The sequence below is a fragment of the Egretta garzetta genome, unplaced genomic scaffold (assembly GCF_000687185.1).
Source record: "Egretta garzetta isolate BGI_Z169 unplaced genomic scaffold, ASM68718v1 scaffold287, whole genome shotgun sequence".
Classification (NCBI taxonomy): Eukaryota; Metazoa; Chordata; class Aves; order Pelecaniformes; family Ardeidae; genus Egretta; species Egretta garzetta.
The window spans coordinates 13,614,634-13,634,757 of NW_009260435.1; the positions used below are offsets into that span (position 1 = coordinate 13,614,634).

Consider the following 20,124-nt stretch of genomic DNA (forward strand, 5'->3'; position numbering starts at 1 on the left):
TAGGCCTGTCTTTCCTGAAAAGCACATAGCCATCGATGGCAGCGTTCCAGTCATGCGTGTTGTCCCACCATGTCTCTGTAATTGCGATGAGATCATGGCCCCGCAACCACATACAGAACTCTAGCTCTTCCTGCTTGTTCCCCATGCTGTGTTAGTTAGTTCGTCGTTCCGTGGCGTTTTAAAGTCTTTATTAATATTGATACCTCGAAACACTAGATGTCATCAGCATTTGTAATATTGTTGCATGTTTTTCCATTGGCTGTATTACTTTAAACTAATTAATTTATTTTTCTTTTCAGGCAAAACGACTCTAGCTGATTGTCTAATATCTAGCAATGGAATAATCTCTAGCCGCCTGGCAGGAAAGGTAGAGTTATACTGTCATTTTTAACAAAATTCTGGTGTGTATGTCCTGGGATTGTGATGATTGTGATGATTACAGAAATTCTATTCCTAGCCTTGCTAAACCTCATTTTCTCGCAGTCATACTCTTTGACAGTTGATAAGTAACTTGTGAAGATAATTCTACAGATTCATCACCCCTTCTTTTGTTTTTGTGCTCAGCTGAGATACCTAGACAGTAGAGAAGATGAACAGATCCGAGGCATAACAATGAAATCTAGTGCAATTTCATTGCACTTTGTGAAAGGTAAGTTGTTGATGCTGGCAAGTATAAACTTTGTTAATTTCCCCTGTCTCTTTGTTGTTGCTGTTGAGATTTTATTGTGTAAAACTTTTACTTTTGTGTTTCTCAGTGTTAGTCCATGATTCTGTAAAGACTTAGGTACGTATTCAACTATTAACCAGGATAATTAAGCTCCGTCTCAGGCTTAGCAAAACCATCTTCAATCGTATCTCTGAGTGGAGGCTATTAGAGTAGTTGTCTTTATCTTTTTATTTTAGATCTAAATCTTTAAATTTTGATCTTAAGTCTTGAAATGATGTCACTGAATGGGAAGATCTTCTTTCAAAAATCAAGAAATTTTGAAATGATTTTGTACAGTCTTATTTTTACTATACTTCTATGTCAAGGTGCCTGTTATAGTCTGCTATAAATTGTTCAGAGGTTTTTTTATAGTGTAGTTACAGCTTCATCTTTGTTAGGACTCCATGTTCCTCACCAGTCTCATCCTCAGCTAGGCGAATGAGTAACATGAAATATATTACTAAGAGGCTCGTGCACCAGGAAGAATAACTAACTGAAAAATTGCATGAACAGAAATGGTACCATTAGTCTTTCCATTTTAGCTACAGCTAATTACAAAAAATAGTTGAAAACAACAATCTTCCAGCTAAGTATTGTAAACTGTCTGTTTTATTGTTGACTCTGAAATTACCTTACTTTTAATGGTTAGAACCTTTTTTGTCTCTTGTTTTTCTGTTGTATTGAAATTCAGACTAATACAATGTCTTAAACAGGAAAGTTATTTGATCTTATTTGATTGTGGCTGGTGATAAATGCAGTGAGTTCATCAAAAGTTGACTGGAGTCTCCACTAAGCAGAATTTCTTCCGGGGAGTGGTGTGGAAAATACTGAAAACTTCTCCTGTATTGATATTTTGGAGATATTTTAGTAATATGGAGTCAAAAGTGCATTTTAAAAAAAAATCACAAGGTTTAAATGAGTCGTTTTATCAAGAATGTGGGGTTTATTTTTATGACAGTCTGTCATGCTATATCTTTAAAATGCAGACTGTAATGCAGTTGATTTGTATTTTAGCTAGTGATCTCTTTGCAATTCTACTGCAAGCTTGTTCAGGGTTAGGGTTTTTCTTTTTGTTTCTTTGGCTGGTGTGTTTTTGTTTCTAATTTTCTGAAGGTAGCTGGGCATTTAAAGATGGAGATTGGCATTCAGAGTGAAATTAAAACCAATTAGGCACAAGCCACTAGATGTCATGCTGCTGACAGTCTTCCTGTCCTGTTGGAGTTAATTCTTAAGCATAATGCTTACTGCGGGTTTGGTCCTTAGAAATGAATAATAGCTTAAGCAGTATAACTGGGCGGCTGCAAGAAATATTTTTGAAAACTGTTCTGAAATATTCATTTATTGTTTGATCCTAGGTGATCAGGAGTATCTGATTAATTTAATAGACTCGCCAGGGCACGTGGATTTTTCTTCAGAAGTATCTACTGCTGTCCGACTCTGTGATGGTTGCATCATAGTGGTGGATGCTGTTGAAGGAGTCTGTCCACAGGTGAAATAAAGTACATTCAATAGAGAAAGAGGGTAGAGAAGGCAGAGTAAGCAAAGTCTGAAGTGTGTTATGTAGAAATAAAACCTGAGTTGACTTAAGAAGTTTTGTAAAACAACAATATGCTTGACGTATGAAAGAGGGTGGTTGGTTTCATAGTTGTGCTGAAAAACTGAGCAACGTGGGTGAGTGGGTGTAGTGATTTAGGGTTGAAACAGTGAGTATGCAGTTTTTCAGGTAATGCAGTATTTGTATAGAGAAAAATAAATGTCTAAAGGGAAAAATTCAATATCTTTACATGTGCTTTTAGGGTATTGAAAGTGAAAAAATATGCAAAATAACACTGAGATTGCTTTTTTTTCATGGCTTACTGTTATAAAGAGGGTTGGTTTTGTTGTTGTGGGTGTTTTTCCAATGAAATTCTGCAGAATTCTGTAATAACTAACACTATGTACTATGAGAGTCAAATTTCTGGTTTGAATGTCAACCTGTCCTTTATTAGATGTTTAATTAAATTTTAGAATTGCATTGTCATGTATTTAGCATTCCATCTCTTTTGTGGTATCAAGCTTTCTGTAATGAATTTTTTTTTAACTGTTTCATTCTTAATAGACTCAAGCAGTTCTACGGCAAGCATGGCTCGAAAATATACGTCCAGTATTGGTGATTAATAAAATCGATCGCTTGATTGTGGAGCTCAAGCTCACTCCTCAGGAAGCATACTTGCACCTTAAGAATATCTTAGAACAGGTATTCATGCTATAGCGTCATGTTCACACTGCAGGTTTTGTTGAATTTTTCTTCCCCTTTTTCTCCATTCTTGGAGAGAGACTAATTTTCACTGCCTTACAGCGGAAATAAATTCAGGGCAGCAGAACTAGTTTTTTTCTTACTTCGTGGGATCAAGCACTCTAATATTTAGTCTAGTTTTTAACACTGAGATACATTTTATTTCTAGTTGGTTTTGAGGTTCATTCAGAATGCCCATGGTAGAGAAAAGAGTATTAAATGCCTCTTGACAGGTCATCAGGAAGAGTCTTCATTTTTAGAAATAATATGCTGAATGTTTTGTTTGTCCTGTTAAATTGCTTAAACTTCTTTGACAAGTAGACAAATAATATCTTTAGACTGCTCCTGATACTGGTGGATTTATGCAGGGGTAAAGTTAATTTGTCTTTTAATTTGTAAGTTAAGTTCCCTACAAACTTTTTTTTTCCCCCAGAGCTTACTTTTAAAGCACTTATCTACCTGGTTTCCCTTTGCCCTCCTTTGTGATTTATTTGTTGGCAGTAACAAGTTCCTATTTCACCATACCTTGTTCTGAGAAACAAAGCGTGTTACACATGCAACTCTATATTTGATTCAATCCTGATGTGGCTGACTTTGACTTGGAAAGTACACGGTGTTAATGTTAGTCTCATCAAACTCCTGTTGTCTTCAAACAGGATTAGACACACAAGGTCTGTGTTTTAAATTGCAAAATGAACCACAGGCATTCTATCTTACTACAAAAAGTATTTTTCATATTTTGGAGGGTGGGGAAATTGCATTTTATTTGCAAGGGTTGTGAAAGAGTGATCAAGTCTTTACATCTGTTTTTACATATCCTTCTCTAGATCAATGCAGTCACTGGAACACTCTTTACCTCTAAAGTCTTAGAAGAAAGAGCTGAGAAAGAAACAGAAAGTGAAAGTATTTCAGACACTGCACCAGGAGATCAAATTTATGACTGGAGTGCTGGATTGGAAGATACTGATGATTCACATCTTTATTTTTCACCAGACCATGGAAATGTGGTGTTTGCCAGTGCAATTGATGGCTGGGGTTTTGGGTAAGTCTGGGATTTAGCTACTGTCTTTTGTTGTTGTTGTTGTTGTTTTTTCTTAATTGATCACTGCAGTTAATCTTAAAGTATTTTCAGTTGCTTCATATTTCTAAAGACTTTTTTTATATTTTTCTGTGATATGCAACTGTATATAATCAGTTCTATTTATATTATTAACACTGGACAGGTGAAAATACTACCAGCTTTATCATCTATGTGACAGGGACCCCTCTTTTACTTACACAGCAGCTGCTGAGTCCGCTGTAGTGTCCAGCCTAGCCTGGCAAACTTAGTATTTTATTAACTGATGACATTTGATAGGCTGTAATAGACTAGGCCAAAACTGTGGCAGTACAGGAGCTGTTTCACAAGCAGATTGGACTTTCCAGCTCCAAGGACAGTGATATTCATAACAAACACGAGGCAGGCAACTCTGCATCAGGACAGTAGTTTCAGCTGTTTGGTTTGGTCCAGTACAATTCTGTGTCACAGCATTACTGTGATCTTTTTTTTCTGCACCAGACTTTGACTCGTCCTTGAAATTATGCATTTGTTCTCAAGTGTTCATGCTCATCAGTCTTAACGTAGCTTTTTTCTGTTTTTCATTCAGGTGCATTTCTTATCTCTTGTTACCTACTGTATTTATATTTCTGTTTCAGTGGTTGCTAAAGAGCATTGTGGAGATGTTTAAGTAAACATAAGAATTTGGGGATAGAACAATTTTAGATTTTTCTGCATTACTCTTGAGTTTGTGATCAGTTCTGTTTTTCAGTCCTGTTCTTAGTAGTTTGTTCCAAAGAGCAGCAGGCTAGTGTAAAGATTCTGATTGCTTGTTCAGATTGCTTGCCACGAGGTGGAGTTGTTGTCTTCATCATGAAAATGTAATTTAAAAGATACACTCAGTAATACAGTGCACGTCTTTAATATTGCAAAACCGTAAAAATCCTCGAGCTGATTTTTTTTTTTTTAAAGTCAAAGTCAAGCTCTTAAATAAGCTTCCATGTGTAATTTGTAGTCTAACACAAATATTTCTTGTCACTGCAGAGGAAAGGGAAAATACAATGGGTTATTTTAGTTTGATTATCTTCCATGAATAATTTATAAAATGAAAAATCAGAGTGTAAGTGGCATAAAGGAGATTGAAAACAAATCTTCAAATTCCGACATGTTGGAATATTCTTTATTCTGAAAGACATCTTTTCATAGAGGATGTGTGTGTGGGGAAACATTTTCATTTCTGAAGGCTAAAGGAGGTTTTCTGATACCTTTGGTGATCTGCACATTAACACAAATCTTATCTGAAGTCCTCCATTCCCATATGGTGCCCACAGTCCCTCTTCTGTTTTATGGTGTGCAGGGAAACAGTATTTTGATTTCTGTAAGCTTTAGCTTTCCTGACTTCTAACTTTTCATTGAAATGCCATAGAAAAATTGGATTATGGTAGTAAACTTTTTATACAGAGTATTTGGGATGCAACTCCTACAAACTTGTTCAAGTTTGGAGTCAGAATATGAACATTTCCTTTAGCAGATGTTGAAATGATTTAGAGCTATTTGCTATTTTTGTCCTGTATGGAAAAAGATTGGGCAATCTGCAGCTTGCTTTTGTTTTGGATACTGACAAAGCCTGTGGAAGGGAGTAAATGAAAACAAAGAGCTAAATTTCTGTTTTGGAAGTTCAAAGGTGGCCTAGGTTTAGTATTAGTATTCTAAGTATGCTGCCAGGGAATGCTACACATTAAAAAAATGTTTCTTAAAGAAAATGATACAGTGGAATACTTTTTTTACAATAAGTAGAATTATAAGCTCAGAAGCAATTTAGAAGCTATTTCTTTAGCTCAAGCTATTTAATATTTGCAAGTAAATCATCAACTATTAAGATTTTATAGGTTACAGAACTACATTCTGATATAAGCCTGTGATCATAAATACCCTATGCTCACCTTTGTAAATGAGAAAGCAAGCATGTTGTTCTTAAATGGTAGGTGAATATAGTGGCTGTTTTTGTAAAAGCAAGAATTCAGATAGTTCTCTTCCTTTCATGATCTCTTTTCCTCTGATCATTTCTCTGCAGATAGAATTAAATTTCATGCAAATGTGGGAGAAAATGTTTTTTTTCTCCAGCTTAGAATTTTTGCAAAAAATACTTCAATTTGAACTGGTTGACATAGGAGTTTATTGATGTACTTCCAGGTTATGTATCTCTTTTGTAATAACATTGGTGTATATAAGAGAGCTGGAGAGGAAAATTTCTCTGAAACAGTGCTTAGGACTCGAGAGTCTCTAATTTGTTGTTTTCAGAGAGAATATTTATGTTAATTTTATTTTTTTTAATTATTTCTCCCCAAAGCTTTTAGCACTTGGTATATGTTAGTAACTGATAGTTTTGCAGAGTGGAATGTGCAATAGATGATCAATAATATATGCTAGGGTAATATGAAGTGGAATGATAACTGATTAAGCATTAGTTGTTTCCTTGTATTTGCTATGTACCTGCCACTTGAAATGTTTGTCAAGTAGCCTGAACGTTACTTGCAGAGTTGCTGTAAGGCTGAAATCTAAATATTGGTTGTACTTCAGTTTCAAATGGGGGGAAGAAATGGGCAACATATGACCTGTCCTTATTTTTGTGTTTGGTATATTGGTATACCAGAGAGGATTGGTAGGCTTTCTGTTTATTCTTTGCCATTACTATACTGATACAAGATGAACTTAAAACATTTACAATGCTTTTTATTGAATAGGAGACTAAACCCCATGTTTGCTAAGATTCCCTGAATTTTAATCCCCTTTCTGATTTACAGATTGAAACTTTTTTCAGATTATATTAATTGAACTATCCATGTGCAAGATTGTATCTCAGCCAAAAACATTTATGATCTACCGTAGGCCAAGGGATGTTAGTATTCTGCTGCTGGGTCTGGATCAGACTTTTTGGACATTATACAGTAGACTAATTTGTGTTAATTTGTTCTCTATCCCATAAAATGTGCCTACAGCTTGGACAAATAACAGGACTCCTATCAGCTAGGTTTCTTATTTGTACCTGTCCTAATTCTCCATTTTTCCCTCACATCTTGAAAATGTTTTAGTGTATTTGGTGAAGCTGAATGAAGATTGTTGGCTTTATGATACTACTTTGTTTCTTATGATGAACTGGTGGGCCCTGGTTCTGATAAATCATGTAGTGGGGGGGAAAATGAACATTTTCCTTAATTAGTTTCAAGAGGTACTTCTGGACTGCCAGCAGTACGATCTGGTGAAATACAGATCCGTGGAGCATTTTCATAATTGGAGCAAGCCTTGACTGCTCTTACATCGTTGTGGGTTCTGTTCCTAAAGGTATTCCAACTTGTCATGACAGAAAAAAATTAAGCCATTAGGCAGTGCCAGCCTCATCCAGTGCAATTAATACACATGCTTTTCTCATAATCCTCAAGTGTTGAAAGAATGCCATAAATACATATGCAGGAGCTATGCCATAAATATATATGCAGGAGCTGCTGGCACAATTATCATGAATGTTCTCCCCCTGTTCTGAGTTTGGGTAGTTTTTGGAAAAAAAAATCCTTTTTAAAAAGTTTAGAACTCATAGTTTATGTCTTGCTGACATGAGCAGGTCTTTTTTTAGGTGTGTAAAAAAATTTGAGAACTCTAGATTTCAAATAACAGATTATCAAATATTGTTGTTCTGTAATTAGGATTGTTCTGATTGTAAATGTGTATCTTTGTTTCTGTGTGCACGAGGAGCAAATATGTGAACATTTTCAGCAAGGAAACCATAGAATGTTCAGGACGCCTTCTTTAGGTTGTAAGCAGCCTGCTTCTATTAACTCATGGGGACCACTGAACAACACAATTGACTTTATAACACAGTTTCGGCATTACAGTTTTTATATAATTTTCTGGGTTTTACTAATTTATTAAGGCAATGATTCAAAAAATAAGAAGTGCCCTAAGTAGTTAATTTAAAGAAATAAATACCACCATCTGATGGTGCTAGTGTGGCTCAAAAGCATAATTGATTTTTAACTTGTACTGTCTGGTCACAGGCCATAGTTAAATGTGTTGTGGGATGTCTCAATAAATTTGAGTCATCACATAAATATTTAGAACTTTTGTATTAGGGTTTTGAGTTTTTACTGGGGGGTTGTACACAAATATTTATTTCAAATAAACAAGTTCAGCCTTGAAGCTGACTTGAAACAAAACAAAAACATACAAATACTGCTGACATTTTTGAGCTGTTATGACTAAATATTTTTGCAGGTGTGAATGTTAAACAATGCGAACTTAAGTGAAGGCAATTGGGAAAAATGGGAGTAAAACAGGGATTTGAGATTTGTGTGTGATTTTCATATAAGCTGTCTGTTGCTTAGGCTGATGAGCACATGTAAACAGCATTATGCATTTATCAAGGTGCATTTTGTTTCCTTTCAGCATTGAACATTTTGCCAAACTGTACAGCCAAAAGATTGGAATCAAGCCTGCAGTACTTCTGAAGACTTTATGGGGAGATTATTATCTAAATACAAAAGCAAAGAAGATAATGAAAGCTGATCAGGTAGGGAGGTTGTCAGAAATATTGCCTAGTTTTTATTTTGTTTGTTTGTTTGGGTTTTTTTATTCTATTCCTCATAGTGTATTCTGAAAATTCACCTCAGTACCTTATCACTCAACATCAGTGGAAGTATAAAGTCACTAGGATAGCCTTGCATCAGCCCTTGGAGAAGAGAACATTCCAAAATTGACCAGTCAGAAGCTAGATGGAGGAAATCTCATCTAACAGTGCTCACAGTTGCTCTTAACTGTCTCTGTTCACAAAATAAGGGACATTCCAGCTTCAAGGGTTCAGCATAGAGTGAAACATGCAAGGTGAACAGAAGACTAACAGTGTAGAAACCAGAGTATTGAGTGGGTCTCTGTCTTATTTGAAGAGTGCTTTGACAGCTAAGGATTTAGGATATATATGTTTAGTTTAGGATTTAGGATTTAGAAAATCTTTTTTGCCTTAATGAGATCCCATTGAATGCTATACCGAAACCCTGGCCTGAAAACTACACTTGTCTCGCTCTAAGCATTCCCCTCACTAAAAGTTAAGAGGGTATAAGGGAGTTTCCCTATTTTCGTTTAATGATGAATTTTTTTTGTGTTTTCATAGGTGAGGATTAATAGTTATAAAAAGAGTGATAACCAGGCTCAAGGTAGACATGTTTTGTATTTATGAGGCTCTTTTTCTGAAATTGAAACCCTTGTCTTTGACTTTTGAATTTTATGTTTATTTTGCACCTTATACATTCTTATAAGACAGACTGTTGAAGTAGCGATCTCATGTAGAAGCAGGTAACTGTCTTGATTTTGAATAAAGGTTTACATGCTCTTATGAAAATGGTCAGTTAAAAGTGCAGTCTTAAACCTACTATAAAAGTGAGGAATTGCTGGTAATTAGCTGTATATTTATGTTTACCAGTCAAAAGGAAAGAAACCTTTGTTCGTGCAGTTGGTGCTGGACAACATATGGAGTCTGTATGAAGCTGTTATGAAAAGGTGAGAAGATCTATAAACTTTTCATGCAATCTTTTTCCATGTGCTATGGTGATTTTTGAAATACTCAAACAGAAATGTTGTAGTTGCTGTTATGTATTGCTACTGTGGCTTTTTATCTATTTATTATTTTCCTTACAGAGACAAAGAAAAAATTGAAAAGATAGTCACCTCTTTGGGATTGAAAATTGGCCCACGGGAGTCACGGCATGCAGACCCCAAAGTTCATCTTAATGCCATTTGTAGCCAGTGGCTACCAATATCTGATGCGGTCCTTTGTATCCTTAAGGAAGATACTACTTTTTGTTCTATCGGCAGTTCTCAGACTTCAGAGAGTGCTCACATATTTCAGAGTGTGATTTGGTATGATTTGTTCTCTTTTGTCACATCTGTGCCTATGCTAGCTGGACCTGTTTTCTCACTTATAATGTTAAGTTACATATCTACAATTAGTCTTACATTTCTAACAACTGTGCTTTTACATGCATCCTTTTTTTTAGGAAAATAAGTTAAGAAACTGGAGGTAGTTTAACAATACACTATCATTATGTAGTTTTATACACAAATTTTAGTATTTTTCCTGCAGGATAAACCAATCTCTGTTTTATAATAGTATCTTAGCTCTTATGTTTATGAGCTTCTGTAAGTATCTGGTGTTATGTTTTAGGCATATGCATTCTTAATTCAAGATCAGCCTTTGCTGTTTGTCTGCTGTGTAGACCATCTTCTCATCGTTTATATTATAACACACATATTATAGTAGGTATGCACAAAATATTGATGTATAAATACTAATTAGTTCTAAATCTTGCCCCAATTGGGCTGTTCTTAGTTTCCTTGTTGCACACAGGGTGAGTCACCCCTACTTTACTTAACTACTTAACACCCATTCTGCCCTTGGATAAATGCTGGTAATTTTTGCTGACTTCAGAGTGAGCTGTATGCACTGTAACAGACAGAGCTGGATTTTAGCTATCTGGTGTTGCTGGCACTTAGTGCATGAGGTTGATTTAAAGAAACAAACATTGAAAGCATGTCTTCCTTTTATTTGCATTCAGTAAGGAAATATAAATATATATCCTTAGCAATGTGTTTTAGCCATGGTGTGTAATAAACTTCCCAGTCCTCTTGACATCACTGCAGAGAGAGTGGAAAAGCTGATGTGTGTTGGAGCTAGAACATTTGATTCTTTGCCACCAGAAACTCAGGAACTGAAGAGTGGTGAGTAGGTGTTCTCCCATTAACATGAAGATTTTTTCTATCTTGGTGGTTTTGTTTGTCTTTGGATCATGAGATTTGTAATTATTTTACTTGTAGTAGCTTTGTTGATGTTTGCCAGTGACATGTCGTAGTAGTATGTCTTGGTTTTATGTCATAGTTTTTAGGCAACTCAAGCTGCAGGTGATGTAAAGCCTAAGACTCTGAAACTGGGGATTTGGTTTTAGTTCTAAACAGTAGAAGTTATCATGTAATTGAGAATTGAATATTTTACCAACCTCTCTATTAAAATCACTAATTTTTAGCCAGTAGGGGTTTGGATTTGGATTTCATTTTTACAAGTATATTGATTAACTGGGCCTGGCTTTTGGTAATTTAAAATAAAAAACATTTTTTATTGAATTTATTGCTAAGTAGTTTGTGTATTGAAAAGAAGTTAGTAAAACGCAGCTTAGCTGTTACTACAAACATTGTCGTTAAGAATTTCTTGAACATTGCTATAGCTCAAGGTATAACTTGATTTCTTAGTTATTTCATAGTATTCACAGCAAATAAAAACAAGAGCCAAAAGACTTTGAGGGCAACAAATATATTTTGTAACCCAGTGTGTTAAATGAAGATATGAAATCCTGATATTTTGAAGTTAGTTTAAGTTTTGCCATTGACTTCATTGAGATCATGATACCATGTCCAGTTGTGACAGTTTCCAGCTGCTGTGTTGAACATTGGGATGTGGGTGCAAAAGTAAGCAAGAGGAAGTTTGGTAATCACCAAGTCCCGCACTTTAAAATTGTGATAGGGGCTGGAAGACTATGTTCAATGATTTAACTTTTGGTATAGGCAGTAAAAGAACTGTATGTAGGCAGTAATGAAAATAAATTTGGTGTACAGGATGCAGGAGAGGTCATAAGATCCTTAAATTCCTTTTTCTATCTTTGAATTATTTATACACATAAACTCTGTGTTCATGTATGTCCTTTGTGATGCCTTGGAAAAGACAGCTTCTACTGAGTTCTTTTCCTGAAGGACAGATGAGAATTGAAGCTAAATTAAGTATTTAGCGGAATTGAAAATCAAAGTTGAAACTGATGATATGGATGTAATGCTCAGTGTTGAGCAAAGCTTGTATTTCTGCGTGTATATGTGGTAATCTCCTCTGTGGGATAGGAAATTCTATACAAAATCAAGTGATGTTTTTTCCCCCAGACTTGGTAGTCTGAAAAAGAGTGTTCCCAAATGATTTTTTTTCAGATATGTTTGTAGGGGACAAATAGGCCTTATACATATGATTTTGTTGTTCTGCAAAGATTCTTTCTAACTGAACCAAATATAACAGAATACCATTTTGTTGTAAGGTAGCAAATATTCTCTGATATTTCAAGAGGTAGTGTAGTAAAAATTACAAAATATCATGCTTAAGCTAGTAACAGTTAAAAACATTTCTTAACCCTCTATGTGTAGTGAAAGGTGTTTATAGAACAATGTTTTGAAGGGACCTTCAAGAAATCTATAGGGGTGAGATATCAAACGTCAATTTAAGATGAGATGTGAATGTCAATTGACAGACTGTTAGGAATTGTTTCCCAGGGGTGAGGCAACTGATATTTTCATCCTTAACTGAACATTTACAAACATTGTATTCTCCAAACGGAATTGAATACTCTATCAGTGAATTAATAAGAAGAAATTTGCCTCTGTAAACTCAGAACTTATGGCTCTTGGTTATGAAAAAATAGTGTACTTCACATTTAGTGAGTGTCTTGCTGATTTTTAGTAGTAGTCTTGCACTTTGTTTGCCTAAGCACTTCACAATATAGTCTCTCCATACATCAGACAAAAGCAAGAAGTGTAGGAGAAGATGACTTATTTTCTATGTTGTTGGAAGTTTTGAATGGTATTGTCTCTGTGTTGGACTTTATAATGTCTTCCAAGTTGGATGAAAAAAAATAGTTTATGAGAATTTCCTCAGTATTGAATGAGTTTTGCGTGGATCTTTCATCCTTTGAGGAACAGCCATTCTTGCAGTTAAGTTGTTAAAATTTAGTGAAGACATGAGCATTTTGGACATATGCAGGACTTCCTCCTTTAGTTTGAAAGGAGGGAGAATACTTTGAGGTAGTGAATAAATAGCTTGGTCTTAATGCTAAACTGCTGTCTGTTTTGCTAATCTAAGCCAGCCTATGAACTCAACTTTAAATATCAAAACGTTTAGCTGGACTATATGTAGTTTGTTACAAAGAGTTCTATTTTTACAATTTTGCTCATTTTATTTTATTGTGAAACAGATTTGAAGATATGGGCAGTGTTATCAAATGATTAGGCTAGAGTAATTTTCTACTTTTCCTGTAATTTGTCTTTAGCATATTATCAATTGAAATAGGAAATAAACAGTAATACATATAAAATTAATGGAAAGTCATAGTTTTCTTCATACTGTTGGGAAGAAATTGTGCAAATAACTTCCTTCTATGTTTCTTCAGCTTTTATGAAATGCAGTAGTGAAGGAACAGCCCCGGTTATTGTCTTTGTTTCCAAAATGTTTGCTGTTGATGCAAAGGCATTACCACAGAATAAACCAAGGTAAGAAAATGTAACATTTAACTTTCTACATTAGATAATTTTAGAAAAAAAGTTATGTTGCAAGTGTGGATAAATTGTTTTAGACCTAAGAAAATAATTCATGAATTCTTGAGATGCAATAAAATCTTTTCAGCCAGTAGATTTTCTGAATGAGTTCAAGAGATGATTTGTTTAATCGTATTAGTTTTAGAAGATTTAGCAAGTTTGTTGAGGACTGAAAAACACATTTGTTGTAGAATAGTACTTTTGTCCAAATATATCACCCTAATACATACATTGTATGTTGTTTCAGGATGTTTGGCTGAAAATATGACTGAGTTGTAATGCTTTCTTAGTTTTTCAGTGAGGTTGTGTTGGCATGTTGGCTTGCGATTGTACCAAGAAACACTTCCCATCAAATCTGGCATAATAGCTAAGCGATCATCCAGTTCGTTGCAAGTGCAAAATAAAATGGGTTAATTAAAGTACTCTAAATCTTGACTAACTTTTTTCAGTAAAGTGAAAGGCATTAATGCACTTCAAAAGATTTTCTTCTGGGAGGTTTGGAAGATTTTTTGTTACAGCTTTTTATTGTTTAATGGCTATCTTATTTTCTTTGAGGAGTAGATCCTTCTTGATTTCATTTCCCTGACAACCTTAAGTGGACTACTTTTAGCTGAAGACATCTGCTTTTTTACAGAAGAAATGTACTTTTCTGATGAGTTTATAAGAATGGGGTTCATCTTAACTTTTCATCCCTCTAAGCCTCTGGAGTATTTTCACTAGTCAACTTCTGTATTAACTGGCCATTTTACATTTTTCTAGGGTTGTCACTGTACAGTGAAATAATACAGAAATTATTAATCTTTCTACTAAAGTAGACTGATTGTGACTGTTAAATCTTTATGCAAAAAAATCGTACTGTTGCTGTAGTAATATTTGAAACCTTTACTACTATCTTAGCTTTTCACACGCTTCCTAGATTTACTTCAATTTTTTCTTACCACACTTATCTACAATTCTTCCACCAAAAACCTTTCTTGCACTAAGTTTGAATTCAGGGAAAATATGCACTTATGGATTGACTGGACACTAGATGGTGCAGTTTTGCTTTGAGTTCTGTCCTTAAATGTATCTGAAACAAGAGTTGTACTATATACTCTAGTTATCAGAGAAGACTACGCGAAGTCCATCACTTTATGGCTGTTCTGTCACTGATAATGACCTGTTCTTTTATTTGCTGGGAGGATCAAGATTCTTTGACGTGATGAGCATGTAACATAGAGGCAAAATTGGCTTTTACGTACACCAGAAACAACGATTTGGACATATTTTTCATATTTTAATCAAAATTCTAAAAAAAGGAAAAGCTAGATACTGCAAATCCTGGGGTTTGGATTTTGTTTTTTTTTATGCCCTGTCATTTGCTTATGAGCACTCTGCCTCATGGATAAACTCTCCTTCCATGTGTCCTCTGATATTCATCTTGCATTTTTCTTGGTGGTTTTTTTTCTGTTCTCCTTAGCGATCCCCCTTCAGGAAGGGAGCTGTTTTATGTGTGTGGTTATATGCCATGTGTTCAACTTGTATTCTTTAAAAGAGAGAAAAAGTTCCCCAAATGGACAAAATAATATTTTGAAGAAACTTGCCATGTATTGCAGTTTGTACTATGTGTATGACCAGATCCATTTTTATTTTTTTTTCTGGCGAATAATGCATTCAGTACAGAAGCTTATGCATTGTGACTTGTTGGTTGTATTTTCTCCTCCGATAAAAAATGTGCTGCTCTCAATTTTATTGGTTTTCAAAACACAGATACAATTGTATTTTTGCACTCTGATATATATTGTGTAAGAAAACTGTAATTCTGATCATCAACCTGGTTTGAAAAGCCTCAAGATGTTTATTGAGTTGAGTGGAGGATTGCAGCTGACCGATAGTCCAAGTAATGCAGAGCTGGTCAAAAAATCCAGACACAATTTAGATAAATTAGGCTTTCTGAGGTAATATTGCAGGAGAACGAGGACTGCCGGGGAATTCTTTCTGGGATACTTAAGGCATATTAGTGATGACTGTAGTCAATATATCCTTTCTCCCTCTTTTGAAAATCGTAGTGTCTTGCTCCATAGTTAGTGTGAAAAGTATTTCTTGCTGGCATTAATATTAAATTATTCAATTAGTTACTAAGTGAGTGGCTAGTATTAAAATGAAATCACATGACTGTTTTTCTTTGAGATAACCAGTCATTATCAGCACCATGTAATTTTGCTGATTAGGTAGCATTAACAATTTTGTTTTGAAGTGACAGTTGGATTCCATTTTTTGAAAAATAGTAATATAGCTAAATGTGTATTTATTGATATTTTAATTGTTAAGATTCTACAGGTAAGCAGCTCTTGAAGTCAGAAAAGGAGGCTAGTTTTAAAGAGGAAGGAAAACTGTCTCTGCGAAACAAAATATAAGCGTTTTAAAAACATATCATTGTGTATCCTAAGCACATTTTGAATTATATTAGCCACTGTGTGCTATTTACAGTTACACAGTAAAGATTGTGCTTAACAAAACTGAGTGATGGCTGTGTGAAGTGTGAGATCCAATATTTAAACCAGTATTCCATGAGGATGTTCCATAAGAATGCCTGAACACAGGGAGTAACAAAGAATACATACACTGTGTTGATTAACAGTGATTTCATGATTACCTATTTAATAACATTTACATTTTAATTTTGAAGAGCCATAACTCTGTTCTTGTGTGTTCTGATGTTTGACTGCTGGACTTATCTGCTAGGCTATTTACATCCTTTGGCAGTGAAAGTGGGGGGAGAGAGAATTTTTAAGCATGTTAAAGCATCTAAAAAATCTCTAGAGATTTTTTTTTTTTGGCAAGACTTATACTTTTCTACTTCCAGAGGAAAAATGGTAGATCCATGCTACTGTCTTTTTCTTTCCTTTTATGAGGTAGCATTGTTAATGCTACCTTTTTGTATATTTCTTAGAAGCTGCAAAATGAGTTTGCAGTTTTATAGTTTGCCTTATTTCTGCCATCTGCTTGTAATACTTTTTAAGCATAGGTTGGGAAAAGCAAAAGCTCTTCTAAGTCTAGGGTGCACAGTAAATGATAACGAAGGGTGGATTTTTAATTAAAAAAACCTCCTTTGAGACTGCTGTTGGCAACCAATATCTCCTAGAAGGTGACTTTAAAAATTAATAGATTCTATACTATAACTGCTATATTTTTGCTTTACTGTTTAAATAACAAAGTTTGTCAGCTGTTACAACACTAGAATACACGTGAGAATAATTTGCAGTCAGGTTACAACAGGTTGGCAGCATATATTTGTCTTTGGAAAGATTTTAAATTTGGCTTTTAAATGGTACCAGTATGTCCCTGAGTTTCCATCAGGCTTTCTAAAGAAATGAGAATTGTGCAAATATACTTTGTCTTTCAGTTTCTTCTATCTGAACTTCTGAAATTATTTCCTAATTCCAACCAAATCGGACAAAGGTGTAGTAGACAAACAAATTAGGACCCCTGGTAAGAGACAGTAGTGTGATCTCTTTCACTTTAGATATTAAAATATCTAAAACCAAACCCAGTAGGAAATAGGGCCATGTTGGCTTCTTTTGGAGCTCCTTGCTTTATGTAATGGGGCCATGGTTATTTGATGATCCGTGTGGTTATTTATTCTTAAGTATTGCTGTGTGCAGAATTAGGTGTTCATGCAGCATATGCTGTTTCTTTCTCTCCTTTCTACTAGTGTTTTACATTGAACTGCAGTCTAAGACAGAATGGTAGAAGGTAGGTGTATAAATAAAAGCAGAGCTTGTCATTTAGGTACAGCATATAAATGTTCCAGTTTGATCTTCCTGAGTTCAGAATTCTGCCTTTTCTAACCCAGTGTAAAAGAGAAATACTTAGTAATTAGTTATGATTGCTTTCAAGTAGTTTTAGCTGTTGCTATGTGTATTTAATATAAAATACTGAGAAAATGTATATTGCATATCAGATGTTTGCTATGCTAAAATCCTCTACTAACCTTGTAGAGCTTTATGTATAAATGTCACAGTGATGTGATGCAATGTCAGCAATAGGAGGCAAACACTTATGTTACTTCAAGTCTATCGTTCTTACAATCCTGCGGAATAATGTGAATAAATAGAGTACGCTAAAGAAATTCCACTTCTACTTTTCAGTGGTAATAAAGAAAAGTCTATTGACCAAATAACCTGATGCACTAAAATTATATTTCATGACTGCACTAGGGGACATAAAACCTATAATACCCTTACCATTTTCCTCCAGATAATATGAAAGGTACTTCTTTCTCCTCAGTCAGTTTGAAATCAGGATTTTTTTTTTCCTTAGGTGTCACCATGAAATAGGCACTTTCCCATGCAATTCTGCATGAAATCACAATGATAATTGTTTCTTTGTTTTGTGGTACAGCTTGTTTGCATGTCTTAAATCAACAGATTGTAGTGTACTTCATCTATTCCCTTTCTAATGTTTCCTAAAGACTGTATTGGAAAAAATCTAAATCCTGTGATTTTTGCCGAGCCTTTAGCTAAAAAGACATGTTGTCTTGATCAAAAGAAACTCCAGGCTCTGTAAGAAATCACTATCTTCTTGCAAGTAAATTAATTTTTATGTTTAAAGGCAATATGACTTTCAGTAACTTCAGTGTGATCTGAACGTATCATCTGCTTGCATTAATAGTTTGTTCTAAATTGTAGTTAGTGCATTAGAAATGAATATGGCATGAGTCATTGGAACAGCCTGTCAGATTTACAGGTTAACATCTGAAGATGGCACCCAGTTGTATAATTAATAGAGTAATATATGCTTTTCAAAAATTAACCGCCCTACTTAAGGTTATTGTGAAATAACATTGCAACAGTGTACATTTGAATCCAGCTAAGACCTTTGAAACTGATCTGAGGAAGGAATATGTAGTAGTGGATAAAATTTGAATCTCTGGACATACTTTAGTTTGTGTAATTGTAAGCTTAAGACAGGAGAGCTTGTAACATTCTGGAAGAGTTTTGCTTCAAGTTTCTCCTTTATTTATTGCACATTTGGTTTGTGAGATAAAGCAAAGGTCAGTATATCAGGCAAGAATGTTTTTCAAGGCAGTATATGACAGCTTGATATTGATATCTTAGTTCCATTACGTATCTCAGAATGAATGATAATTGCTATATAATATAATACAAAACAGTTGTCGAGTATTCCCCTTAGCAGGAGCCCTGTAAGACTGTTGTATGAAATTTTATGTAAATTCTTATTTGAATAATTTTCAGTTGTTCATTTTATGTATACATGTTTATTACTACTGTGAATTGCATAGTGCTTTCAGTTGCAATAGAAAAGATAGGAAATAATAATAAAATCATAGAATTGTTAAGGTTGGAAAAGACCTTTAAGATCATGAAGTCCAACCGTTAACCTAACACTGCCATCCCACCACTGAACTATGTCCCTAAGCACCATGTCTACACGTCTTTTAAATACCTCCAGGGATGGAGCCTCAACCACTTCCCTGGGCAGCTTGTTCCAATGCTTGACATCCCTTTTGGTGAAGAAATTTTTCTGTGTCCAATCTAATCTTAGTAGGTGTAAACTAGTTTATGAATGGAAATAGTTCCATAGAAATTAAGCAGTTTCATCCAGAAATTAATGAACTTCAGAAGGGTTGGGAAGACCACTGGACATTCTTTGTGCTGAATTGTAGCAAAGAAGCTGCACTTGAAAGAGCTGTCCTTAGGGATGCTGTTGTCAGAAGTCTTTGGGTGCCAGATGGTGAGCAGAACAGCAGGCAATGATTTAACTTAGAACTTAATTCTGAAGATCAGTCATGAAGAGAAATCCAGAAGATTCTCAATACATTACTTGGATTTAAAGATGTTAACAGAAATTACTTCCTTAGTTTTATGAAGTCAAGCACGTGTCCGTGAGCTCATGGAATTTAAACTGGTAAAAACTGTATGGAGCGAAAGTATTCTCAGCCACTTCAAAAACGTTGTTCATGGCCTGGGAGATGCATCACAGACACTTGGTGGTAGTGTCAGTCTTTTGGAAATCAGTTGATCTTCTGACTATAATGTTTACTTTCTAAAACAGTCTGAAGTTTAAAAGGTTAAAAAAATAAGAATAACACTTCCTTTAATAATCAGGGGCCAATTTATGTTTGGGTTTTTTGTTTTGATTATTCACTACGAATTTTTGAAATGTTTTGGAATGAAGTCTCTCTTTGATAACATGGAAGGGTAGAAAAGCTATCATATTCAGAGGATTGATTGCATGAAGAAGTTTGGTTGTCATTCAATTTGAACTAAACGAGTTATCCTGGGGGAATGTGGCAATAAAGAAGTCGTCGGCAGTAGCTTGCTTACATTACCTGAAATTTGATTCATTTAATCAACAATCTGCTGAATGCTAATAGTATGTATATTATACTCTTTTCCACATTATTATTTCCATAGCATTTGTTTACCACATGATTAAGGTTAAGATGAGTTAGTAATAATGTGGTTACCCATCTATGTCAGCTCTATTACTTGTGCCTGGTTCACGTGTATGGTGTCTGGATGCTGTAACATCTCTCTGGAGGTAGGGAATCTCTTTTTCTTTCTGCTCCAGAATTTTCATTTACTGTTTTTTGTGTGACTGCATGGTCTCTTTTTTTTCTGCCAATATTATGAGGCTGTAGATCCTTTCTTGTGGAGTTAAAAAAAGGGAGGGGAGAAATATGGTGGGGAAGAAGAAGAGAGACTCTTTCTTCTG

General features: G+C 34.8%; 1 protein-coding gene across 2 annotated transcripts in view; it reads left to right on the top strand.

Annotated features, from left to right (window-relative positions):
* The window catches only part of EFL1 (elongation factor like GTPase 1), an 85,021-nt gene that overhangs the window by 3,743 nt on the left and 61,154 nt on the right, over window positions 1–20,124 (top strand). For both annotated transcript variants that reach the window (XM_035899506.1, XM_009644049.2), the window contains exons 3-12: window positions 300–367; window positions 565–649; window positions 2,062–2,195; window positions 2,805–2,942; window positions 3,809–4,023; window positions 8,458–8,581; window positions 9,488–9,564; window positions 9,703–9,839; window positions 10,660–10,782; window positions 13,260–13,359. In XM_035899506.1, the coding sequence (XP_035755399.1) occupies window positions 300–367; window positions 565–649; window positions 2,062–2,195; window positions 2,805–2,942; window positions 3,809–4,023; window positions 8,458–8,581; window positions 9,488–9,564; window positions 9,703–9,839; window positions 10,660–10,782; window positions 13,260–13,359 (1,201 nt within the window). The remainder of the gene's footprint in view (window positions 1–299; window positions 368–564; window positions 650–2,061; window positions 2,196–2,804; window positions 2,943–3,808; window positions 4,024–8,457; window positions 8,582–9,487; window positions 9,565–9,702; window positions 9,840–10,659; window positions 10,783–13,259; window positions 13,360–20,124) is intronic.